General features: G+C 34.8%; 1 protein-coding gene across 1 annotated transcript in view; it reads right to left on the bottom strand.

Moving 5' to 3' along the window:
* The window catches only part of MTBP (MDM2 binding protein), a 32,334-nt gene that overhangs the window by 18,848 nt on the left and 852 nt on the right, over positions 1-12,634 (bottom strand). Inside the window, exons 2-12 of the mRNA XM_026110074.2 lie at positions 12,553-12,633; positions 10,892-10,965; positions 10,649-10,794; positions 10,106-10,164; positions 9,118-9,262; positions 7,437-7,551; positions 6,634-6,762; positions 5,667-5,761; positions 4,819-4,891; positions 1,945-2,062; positions 542-715 (exon numbers count right to left, since the gene is read on the bottom strand). Coding sequence (XP_025965859.2) covers positions 542-715; positions 1,945-2,062; positions 4,819-4,891; positions 5,667-5,761; positions 6,634-6,762; positions 7,437-7,551; positions 9,118-9,262; positions 10,106-10,164; positions 10,649-10,794; positions 10,892-10,965; positions 12,553-12,633 — 1,209 coding nt within the window. The remainder of the gene's footprint in view (positions 1-541; positions 716-1,944; positions 2,063-4,818; positions 4,892-5,666; positions 5,762-6,633; positions 6,763-7,436; positions 7,552-9,117; positions 9,263-10,105; positions 10,165-10,648; positions 10,795-10,891; positions 10,966-12,552; position 12,634) is intronic.

The raw sequence follows: 12,634 nt of genomic DNA, 5'->3' as shown, positions 1-12,634 counted from the left end.
GTAATATGGGCATCTACCAGGTAACTCAAAACACAGTCATAAAATTCCACTTGTTTGCTTACATTGAGGTTTTTACTTCAGATCTTCAATGAAATAGATTTGTCAACAGATAATCAATTAGATTTTAGGCTTTGGCTGGTCAGTCTTTGCAACAATAATATATATATTTTTAATTTTAACTCTTCACAGATTTGATTTTTTGATTTGCATAACTATTACTTGGATTTCCCTGTATAATAAAACATTTGCCTTGCCTACTGATAGTTTTGAGAAATGACTGACTATAAATTTAAGAATTTGTTTTAAAAGATACAGTAGTAAATTGTGTAAAGGTATTGGCTCTTATTAATATTTCTATCAATGTTAAAAAATTCAAGAGTCTTGAAAAAATATTGTGGAAACAATACAAAGATATACATCAAAATGTAATGTTCCTCCTCGTTCTCTCCCTTTTAACATAGATTAATATAAATAAAATGCATATATAAATTTTAGTAGCATTTACCTGCCTTCAGCTACTTTTAAATAAATAAAGTCTTACTTGATTCTGTTTCTCCTGCATTTGTCTTTAGCCTCCCATTTACTGCAGCGAGAGCAGCCACTCCATTGATCTGACTAGCTGAATGAATCAAGGTTGCTTTACATCCTCCAGAGCCATTGCCTTGTAGCAAGAAATAATATCGGCAAGATTCTCCTTTCAGTTCAACTTCTGGAACTTACAAATATCAGGAGACAACTGTGAAACACCTTCAGAAAAACATCTTTAAAATAAGTTATATATCAGGAGTACTTCTCCAGTACAGTGGAAATGCTAGTACTGTCACCATCTCCATAATCATAAGCTGTCTGATCTGCCACCTCCAAACATGCATAGATCATTTTGAATCTATCTACTTTCAGCACCCACTCCACACCATTAAGCTTCTTGCCCTCAATTACACAGCTCTTTGTAATTCCTCTCAATTTATTGCCTCTCCCCAGACCTCCAAAACCACCAGTCTTTGCCAGTAATCCTCATCTATCTATGTGTTACAAATACTATCTTTGGCTACCAAGAGGAGAAGGTACTGCTCCTTGGAACCTACATAAATTATATATTCAGAAACCACTGCATAAACAACAAAAATCACATAAGGGAGAATCCTATGTCTTTTCCTGTCCTAGGTAAGCAATGGGCTGTCACCAAGCTCCTCCTAGCCTGATGTTTGCCTGTCCCTATGAACTTCACAGTTACTACTCGTGCAGTGTCTCCACTTTCAGGGCAGTATATTCTGACCTAAAACACTGGATGACTATGAAACTCCATCCAATCCAATCTCCTTCAGTCTGCACTGATTCTGTTCTCTCACATCCTGAATAAAAATTCTAACTATTAGTACACTAGCTAAGAGGACTTGGCTGCTGTTACCATATGCCCATAAGGAAAAAGAAGCCGCCTATTTTCAATCACAAGGTAAGTACAATGGTTCTCAGGGGAATGGAGGCATGTAGCATTTCGTGATGTTTTGTATCCGCTGTGGAAGAGGTAGAAATCAAATGCAAATGCAAGAACCTTTGGAAATGCTTAAGAGAGAAGGAAAGCAAAGTGAAGCAGACTGGTTTTCCACCTGCAGAAGCAGCTACCTTTGTTCACTGATTGTACAATTGATTTAGAAAGCTATGTGGAGGCTAGATCTTCAGCTGAAGGACAGCATATAGAGATTGTTTAAAAGAGCTGCATCATTTCCCTACATCTTAACCATGACTATCATATAATTTGACTATAGTATTTTCAATTTTTCTCTGAAACATGTCTGCATAGCTGGAAATGCATTCACCAAAACCTTCTGTCCTAATGAAAACTGCAATCACTGCCTGATTTCATTAAAAAGAAAAATCCTCTGAATTTACATAAAATATATAATCAGAATAAAATACACCTGCAGTCATTGTCTTCTTACGTACCAGTAATGATCTTAGGTTTTCTAGCCATATATTCCTTCCATTTCTTTGTACTCAGTTGGGCAGGGGATGGGATCAGTACATTGCTTACATTACATGGCAATGCAAATAAAGCTCCCACCTAAATAATGAGAACAAATACAATACATGCAATATTACTGAAACCTACTCTACATTTCATTTTTTGAGCTCCTGATTAGGCATTATTTCAAATGTATTTCAATTAAACACAAACATCTTTACTCAACACTTTTTTCATTCATATCAATTGAGATGAAACATCAGTTGACACAGACACTGTGAAAGCTGTGTTTGTTTTTGCTCCAGTAGAGAGAGAATTAATTGCTGAATTTCACACATAAAAAGGTCTGTGTTACAAATCTCGTAACAATCTGGCTAAAAATACCTCTGTAGAGTAGCACCCAGAATGAAAAGATAATTCAAAAAATAGCTGGAAGCAGCTACGCTGCATTCTTTTGAAAAACATCTATTTTTTCCCCCCCATATATTATCCTCCTCAAAAAATCCAATACTGGACTATGTTTATGCTCATATTTAAATTTCAGACCAATAATTATTAATAATAAAAAGATACATATGTATTTCAATCTCAGGTTATAACACACTGTTTTTACAGCTATTAGAAAAGACTACAAATGTATAATGTTTCCAATAGACCAAACAAATCTTTAGGAGAAATTTCTATTTTGAAAACATATTCAATTCAACATGTGCAGACTCTAAGAAGTGACCTGCAAATGTGTTTTAATTGTTCTGTCTTTTTTTTTTCCTACAAGTAGAAATACGATTTCTTACATTGTAGAAGATACATAACCAATGTTCAATATCCTCTTTTAAAATGAAAATTATGGGAGCTTTAGACAAATAAATGAAAATTATGGGAGCTTTAGACAAATATAAAACTATTCCAGAAGACATTTTTGGTGTGGCTTCTTTTTTGGTTAGGCATAACAGAGAATGGAGTTTGGCGGGGGGGCGGGGGGGATGGAGGAAAAAAATAACAAGCTGAAGACTGGAACCTCAGTTTTAAACATATGGCTGAAAAATGGTGTTCTAATTCTACGCTAAAAGAACCTTAGCTATTCACTGTAATTATATCATTGTTTCCACATTGCAGGCTCTGTTTTGATTGGCACAGATTTATTTATAAACATCAGAAAACTTTCATAAACATGCCTGCATTGCCCTAAACACTCAGGGAAAAAAACATTTTCAGACTAATATTGAAGCTATAAATAATCACGCTATCAATCCAAGAAAAGAAAGATAGGCTTGCAGGTGTTTCAAAGTACTCTTTTATCCAAAATACAAGATTAGGAGTGCTCATCCTAAGGAAAAACCTAATATTGTCAATTACAAAAAGAAATTGACCAATCATTTGCAATTGCAGACTGACAAAAACTAAAAAGGCATCAGGCTACAAAGACAGAACTGTTCAAGGTGCTTTTAACTGGACACTGACACATACTGTAAAGGCAACAGCTGTATTTACCAGCTGATGCTTAGATTGCAGATGGAAAAGTTTGGCTGGGCACAGAGGCCATCCTCACAGGTGAATCACCAGCTCTTTTGTATTTTGGGGATAGAAAGGGGCTATTTAGCATAACATTTAGCAAAAGACACCACCATCCTTCTAGGACACTGTCAGGAGAACAGCAAGTAACAAGGTTTTGTCATAGCAGGGTAAAAAGTAGCAGTACAACCAAAAAAGAAAATCACGTTAAGATGAATTGTCCTCATTTATATTATCTGCCTTTAAATGTTATTATGTTATAAATGTGATATCTACCTAAGGAACCACAGACCCTTAAACAGCTTTGGGGATTAAAACAAACAAACAAACAAACAAACAAACAAACAAACAAACAAACAAACAAACAAACAAACACAGAGTGAGACAGTTAAAAAGGAATGACTTTTTAAAAATTCCATTTTTTTTTTCAGACAGTGACATTTGTTTCTGCAGTCAAAAATAGTCTAGCTACAACTGACAGAAGCCAGAGTGTCTGTGATGCAAATCTGCTAACAGCTGGAGGGGCGTAAAAAGGAACCAGTCGACGGAAAGTTTCTTTCAAACGTTGTGTGACGATGATACAGATCAAAACGATATACAAGACAGACTGGGATACCAAAGCTTTACCCAGGTTTTAAATAACATCTGATAGTGTAGAAAGGTTCATGATCCCTCATCTTTTAATATGGAAACAAACCAAAGGTCTCACATCAGGCTATGACAATAACATTGATAGATTGAAAGAAAAAACTTATGGAAAAGATACCAAATGCCCATAGGCTCTTTTTCCCCATGAAATGGGGAGGCCTAAGAACAGCCAACATCTGGAATTTAAAACAAGAAAAATTCAAATTCAACTTAAATAACTTTTTAAAAGTTTAACATCAAGTTTAACATAAATTAGCCACTGGATCAAACCACAAAGCAAAAGACTACTAAACCACTTGAACATACCACATCAGAATGGAAGCACAGTAAAAAAGCTCTCCATTTCAGGCTACCAAGATAAATTTTATAACCTGAATACAGTCCTGCCTTTCGCTAAAGAAACGCCTGAATTATGAAAACTACCAAAATATCTATCAGGATAGGATTCAAAGTAACAAGATATTTTAGGAGATCAAAACTTCATTAAGGTAAAGAAAAAGCTCAGCAGATTTACAAACTATTAGGACCTAACAATTGTCAGGACCACGCACCATTAAAACCAGAATTTGCTTTAGAACTAAATATTAAAGGAACTTCCTCAGAGATTAGGTATTAAAATATTATTCCTGTATCTCTTACGAGCAATACACAAGTGTTCATTTTTCTGATAAGTTCAAATAAAAAAGGTATCATACCTTCCCAGAGAGAGAAGAAAGCTGGTCAAGAAGCAACATAGATGACTTCTTGATATTCTTTCTTGCCAGGCTCCTGAACAGAACAGTTAAGGAACCTCATCTTCAGGAAGAATTGTATGTATGTTTTATAAATCATGTTTTAAATAAGGACTGCAAGTATCTAATGTGTAACACTCAAGTACCATAAAACATACTAAACCTACCTTTCCAGACAAAGTGGTACACTTATTTTGGAAATTTTATATGATGAAATACAATATTGCTGACACCTTTTATATAGACAATCAACAGACAATCTGATATAAAAATACTGGGAGGCTCATACAGCCTAGCTACCAATTGTCACACCAAGACTAGTACCAGAGAAACATAGATTCAAACCAATATGAATACACCTTCAGACCTCTGCAGTACACACAACTCTGAAGACAAAATTTTTCTGACATACCCTGTTGCAGATTTTGCTTCTAGGTAGTAAAAACATTATTTGTGGAAAAATGTTTCTCTGCTCTGATTCACACTATATACACTAATACGAGTAAGGTCTGTATTATTTTTTAAACTTAAAGCATCAGTATAATTATTTCTCTATTTTTTTCCCCACAAATAATCTATCCAACATTAGATCAAGTATATGTGCAATACAAACAAAAATAGCTGGCTACTGTTAGTGTAATTTAAATGTCAACATACAAAATCTAGCTGTAAACAAATATTGTATGGCTTCATTTTAGCAAGCTGGAATTAAATGACTTCTTGGTACTCCTTCAGTGTTATCTGCCTGGCTATCTCCTGACTGTTTGCTTTCTGCTGGGGACCATTATCATTAGATACTTAAGAAAGGATACAGCTCAAATTCTAGATCTGATATGAAATAGGAGGGGAGATCAGAAAGCACCACCATCTGCAAAAATTCTAACGCAGGACCATAGTAATGAAAAACCTGCAAAAAGATCAAACTGGTAAGTGGTAACACTATATATGATGTTATCTCAGTAAAACTTGTTCAAGTGTTTTGTTGGAAGTACTACTCCTGCAAGTATATCCGAAAGAGGTATAAAGGAACATGAGGGGAAGATTTCACAGTACTATATTAAATATAGTCTTGGAAAAATATAGGGAAGGTATGCAAGTCTATTTAATAAGACTGACTTCTCAGAATGCCAACCATGTGCATGAAACAAGCTGCGTCAGACTAATCCTTATCCTAATTCAAAGGGGGGGAGAGGGGAACAATCCTGCCCGGACCAGCCAAATGCAATCCAAAACATACTTATTCTAACAATGGAAATAATATACTCTTAACTGATGTCAGTTTTGATAACATGGATTTTTGTTTTCATCAACAATTACAATTCTGTAGTTTTCACGAAAGATCTACTTCCGGTGGAAAAGATAAAACAGCATTAGCAATTTTTGAATAATGTTCTTCTAAAATTAACTAGAAAAGTTCAGGTAAATTTAGAATTCATATATAAATTATATATTTCCAATGCAAAGATTGTGCAAATTTTTGACTTCAAGTTTAAAGACATTTTGATATAACATTCTTAAGAACAAATTTTATATATAAAATAAATTTTAATTAAATTTATTAAATATCAAATTTTAAGGACCTGTTTTGTCTACACATGAACAAAAGAAGTCTTCCTCAATGTATAGTAAAGACTTCCTAAAGTCTTCCTCAGTTATGTAAGCATTACTTTTATGGTTGATTTTCTATTCCAGTTAAGGTTCCTCTAATCATTAATTTTCTCAGAAAGGCAAATCAGGTGTATTATAGTAGCTCAAAGAGACATCAAGAATAAGACTTACCTCTGCCAAAGCATCAGTATTCCTTGGCTCTTTCTTGGCAGCAAAGCAAGAATTTAAATGTGAAGTGCTAAATGGCTTTGCTGAAATACCCTTCATGCAGAAATCTGGAAACCTGACTTCTGATCCAAACTGGAAAAAAAGGTAACATAGTGAAAAGAAACAGATATAAAATGTGGTGCTAACAAGAATGCTTCTGACATTATTTATCATTACTATGTTCAATTCACTACTGTAACTAGGGGATGAAGAGTGAAAATTTACATAAGAAAAAATATTTCTCTTCAGCCAGTTACAGGTATTATTAACAATTACTATTACAGTTGATTTTAGCAGATCTGTAAAATTAGGTAAAAATATGAGGTTTAGGAACCAAGCACTATATCCAAGACTTAAATACTGAAAGCATAAACATGTTTCTGGAAAGACTGAAAGCTTTGTCACTGTGAAAAACATTAGACATGTGCTTGTAACAATGACTTAAAAACTTGCATTATAATGATCTGTGGCAGATAGGGAAATCTGATTTTGAACAAAAAGTTAAGGCAAGTATTTCAGAGGAAGGTGCCTGAATTTCTGAAATTCAAATCCAGATACCTTGATTTCATTTGTTCTTTCATCCTGCTAAAACACTAGTTGTTCTCCCTTCCCCCCACTGCTTCTCAGAAATATTTCACCAGATATATAAAAAATATTACCTTTCAGAAAGAGGCTGTCAAAAAGAAATTTGGCTAAAAGCATAAAATGCTTCAAATACAGTAACTCTTTAAAAGTCTATGTATGTTAAGTAAAAGTAGTTATTTTACCTTTCTTTCCCATATCTGAATCTTTCCCCTCCAGAGTTCTTTTAAATCAATAATATTCCTGAGATTATCTGAAGATGCAAAGTCTGCCGACAGATAGTCTGCTATTTTTTGCCATCTGTCATAAAAATAAGGAAGAATTAATCTGAGTTTAACATTACAAATTAACACGCAGTGCACTCTGAAAATACTTATTGCTACTTAGCACTGACTAGTCTTGTGTATGTTTAGACAGACACATATATCTTTACATTTCACAAAGTACAAAATATGATAGAATTGCTGGTTCAGGCTTCGTAAAGGAAGTTGTTCATATCCTCCCTGAAAATGACAGCAAAGAACTTTGTCAGACACCAAATAACACAGGCACTGGCAAGCTGCAGGCATACCACAGTAAGATCGGATGCTAGTAGCTGGAGCAAAGCTAGGCAGCTAGTACTAAGCCATCTAGTTGGTTTGAAGTTAGCCTTGTAAGTAGAGACATGACTGCAGTGCAAATATTACAGACAGAGACAGAACAAGTCGTATCTGCATATTCTACTACTGGCCATCCATTTTCTGAGAGAACACGAAGAGAAAGTGAGAGAACTTTCAAAGAAAGTGAATGCCCACAAGGCTTCATTTTTACACAAATAACAGCAGCAGAATTTATTCAGTCAAAAGTTGGCTGCACAGGAAGATATCAATAAGCACTGAGGTGAAAAAGGTACTTTTTTTAATGATAAAAGTCACTGCAGTCAGTTTATTTTCTCTGTAAACCTTAGTAAGTATTACACGACATTGCCAATTCCATCCAAGGACTAAGCATTAGACTTTTTCATTTTAATCAGTTTTGTTAACTTGTGATTAAGCTTAAACATATATTCCATGAAGCAGACTTGACTTTGGGCGGTGGAGAGGAATAGAGGAGACTTTGCCAAGTTATTAAATACACCTACAAAATTATTACATTAAAAAATAATTTTCTCCACAGGAAAAAAGAAAATAAGAACTGTGGCTTCCATTGAGACATATCAAAGCCAACATATATCAATCAGAAGAGGACAGCATGAGACATATCAAAGCCAACATATATCAATCAGAAGAGGACAGCAGGGATTTTTCTCTAAGAAATTAGCTGTTACTGGACTTAATTTCAAGTTTAATTAATTTTTCTAGGGTTAAACCTCTTCAAAAGCATATGGGAAGTAACAGCATTTATACTCTATCTTTGAAGAAGGGGCAAAAGTCAGTCACTTTTTTTTTAATGTAATACTAAAGGAAAAAAAAAAGGTAAAACAGGTAGAGTTAGACATTAATTTTATAAAAATTGGAAAACTAGAACCAATATGAGTTATTGTGTTGTATAATACACCAGATCTTCAGAACACAGTATGCACACTGAAGCCACTAGTGAAGTTATACTAATGGAAAGTGAAGTAAGGATAAAATATTTCACCTTTTGCTCTCATAGAAACAGATATTTCAGAGGGCTTGCTTTTTTTGCCTACCCCTTTGTTTAGCTCATGTACTTACAATAAACGGACATGAGTAATTCCTCCACTCAAAGAAAGAGAGAACAAATATACATATTTGCAAAGAATACCTGTCAAGCACTAAAGACACCAAAGTGTCTTATTTTAAAACACTAACATAGACTAACATAAAATGTGAGTTTGTCTGTACACCTAAACGAACAGCATACCCTTTAGAGTCATTCGCTGCAATGGTGATTTGTGCAGCGTGCCACTCTCTCAGGTGTTTCAGTGCACCAATGACAGGTAAACAGTCTTTTAACTTGGGTACATCTCGTTCAACAGCATGCAGTATTACATCAACCATTGCTCTGCCTGTGAAAACATAGACTCAAATTACTACTATTCAGTAAACAATTCATTCATTTAAAGACAGAAATGTTCCACAGAAAGTGCTGATTATAGGTGACTGAAATGTGCTGAAAGATCAACCTTAAGTAATTCAGGAAATACTCAAAACACTTTTAATGCATTTTAGCTCAATTCTAGCTGTTCCTCTTAAATTAACACAAAATAGAGCTACATTTTTTGCCATTCTCTCACTTACAGCAGTTCTACACCTTTTTTTCTGTCACTGAACACAGTGTTTGACAGATCAAAGTCCTCTATTCTATGTCCAGGGCAACTACACTATGTCATTTTCCTCCTTTTAACACCTCTGAACTACGTATGTCTCTCATGCCCAGCTCTTTTACTATCCCACCTCAACCTTATGTGTTCCTTAACGTACAAGTTGATATGAATCTCTTAATTCATGCAACGTGATTCCAATAAATCTACGCTCCTTCATAGCTTCTTGGCTCTCACTTTCTATAGTTGCATGTTGAGTTTCATACTGCTTACTGTCTCTTACTACTTTGGTGCCATTTCAGATTGAAAAATTATTTAAGCAGCTAACTGTGTTAATCTCTTTGGGAACATAACCTTCCAAAACCATGAACAGTAAACTCCACAAGACAAAGCCAAGCCAATCATACTTAAGTTCCTTAATAAACCACTTTTAAGAGTGGCGTACAAGTGGATTCAAAGGGCAAACTAATGTCTTCTGAATTTTCTTCCATTTGACTATGATTTTACCAACTGAGTTGTCTGAGTAATAACTAACAACACAAATATAAACTCTAAAAGAGATTAGTCCTTCATTTTAAAAGAGCTTACCTGGGGCAGGCAGTTTATCAGCTAACTGATGCAGACTTTCTGCAGCTTCATCATAGATACTGAAAATGAAGAGCAACATGATTGAAAAAAAAAGTAATTTAGAAACAAGCAATAAACACTACCTGATGTAAATACTTCACATCTTTAAAATTCTGCACAAACATAACACCTAGGCAACGAGATACACTTGTCTCCTATTTTACTGAGGCAGAACTAAGCTAAATGACCTCCGAAGAGAGTGCAATAAAACCAGAAATAAGAGTCAAGACAGTCTGCTTTTTCTTAGCAGGAAGCTTCTTTTTTGTATATACAACCGTCAGCAGCTAGGAAGCTTTTGTTATTCTATAAAAATCACCTATAGCTAAGAAAATTAAAGCAACATAAAACAGATCAGAATTATTTTTTGGTGGTAGAAGGGGACTGTTCACAGTTAACTATTGCTTTGGTAATAACTTGTGCTTGTTAAATTTTCCTGATTTCCTTGGGCTTTTATTGTTAAATGTCAAATCACTGTACTTGCAGTGAAAATAATAATATGCATACTCCGCCGTAGACAGTGACTCTCTGCTGTTGTTGTCGTCTTCCTCAAAATTCTGTATAGCTCCCAGACATTCATCAACACTTGTCTGGAGTGAGTCTTCATTTTCCTGTGTGTCAAAATTTATTTCCTCCCAGTCAGGACTGCAGAACTAACCAAGCAAAAAGAGTTTTGATTATCACAGTATTAACTTGCATTAGAGACAGACAGAGAGCTGAGGAACTTAAATTCTGAAAAATCTTGCTTACCTGATAATAACCACATATAACATGACTTGCAAAATACCATTTCTTTCCACCTGGAATACCAGCAACAGAACATGCTAAAAAGAGAGCAAACAATTACTTAAAATAAAAAATCCGCTGCAATCTATTCTTCCTATTATAATTACTGTCTCTGTTGAAAGAATTCCAATGAATCATTTTAGTGGTGATCTTACTGCACTGTGCCAACAAGAAATTGAGGAAACTCAGTCAAACTGTATATGGATTTTCAGAAAAACTCCAGATTTTTTCCTTATTAATGAAACTCGTAAGGAGGAATGACCATAGATGGTATTGTCACAGTTTATTTTTGATAATCTCAACCACTTTTTAAATTAAATACCTAGCTATGTTACATGGTTATGCCTACTATTGCCTAAATTGGTTATAGAAAGTCAACAAAAGAAGCAAGCGCACAGTAGATTTCCCATTTAAGACCACTGCCATTTCCATTCATATCAAGCTAAACTGAATGGTTCGGAACAGAGGATGAAAACATGCACAAAAAAAGATTACCTATACAAACGTCAGCTAGGACTGAAAATCCTAGAATTCAGCTAAACTTTCACAGAATTCCTGATCTGAACGGATTGAACTTGAACGATCAACACCAGAATACCACATTTGCATCTTACATATTTTTCAAAGTTTTTAATGTGCCACAATGACGTAAGATCTACTTTCTTTTGACATCATAATTAAGGTCGAAGTATATTAAGTTCTAGCTAAGTGTCTAACTATTAATGAACCTCTTTGTTAATAGGTAAGAAAGTTTTTGATCTTTACTCCACTTTGAGCAATAATGCTCTTCACTTCCAGAAGCTGCAGGATACCTGAACTGAACCACAACTTTCAGAAATATGGTTAACACAGTTCACAAATTGAGATGCTGTCTGATGCCTTCTCAACATTTTTGTGAAATAAAAGCACAGAAGTAGAAAAAACCACAACATTCCCGCCTTAATGAAGTCATTGGTTTCCTCACAGGGATCACGATTAGATGACAGCTGTGACAGTGAGGTGACCATTAATAGCCCAACACTAGACATCCAAACCAAGTGAGGAACTAATGAGTTAATTTTCAAACTAAGAAAATACTACAATTATTAAAAAAAACAAATAAATGCACCAAAGCAGGTCTTTGGAAATCTCTTCTAAGAAGATAAAAATATTTAATAAATGTTCATTAATGAGGCTTTTGAATGCTTACTCAATAGACAAATGTTGTCTTCACTGAAATAAGCTTAGACACAAAATATAATTATGAATCTGGGATGAAATCACAGGAGCAACAAAAAACTTGGGCATGAAAATATCAACTCCCACATGGGTAGCAAGCCCTTTTCTACTCTTACTTGGTGTAAAAGTGTATTGAAATTTGTCAGAAAGCCAACCTCTCAGTAGCTTTACTTTCATTTCTGGTGTCCAATACACTTAACCATTTCCTAACCATTCGGTTCTTGAAGGTAAGTCAGTTCTCTATAAAAACAGAAGTAGCGACAGCAGCCCCGCCTGCAGGTTTAGCCATACTGCAGAAACTGCCAGTTACTTCAAGTTTTTGACTTATTTCATCCAGATGTAAAAATTTGCCTAGGACAAGACCTCAATGATGTTTGTCTCACACTACTGCACGCTGCTATACTTACCTGGGAACGTGCTTGCATCTGCATTTACAGATGAGCTACAGTTTTCTTTCAGGAGATCATAAATGTTCGCAGCAGTCGCACC

The sequence above is a fragment of the Dromaius novaehollandiae genome, chromosome 2 (assembly GCF_036370855.1).
Source record: "Dromaius novaehollandiae isolate bDroNov1 chromosome 2, bDroNov1.hap1, whole genome shotgun sequence".
In the NCBI taxonomy this organism is placed as follows: Eukaryota; Metazoa; Chordata; class Aves; order Casuariiformes; family Dromaiidae; genus Dromaius; species Dromaius novaehollandiae.
Note: the sequence above shows the minus strand (reverse complement) of the source record. Positions and strands in the feature narration are given on the sequence as shown.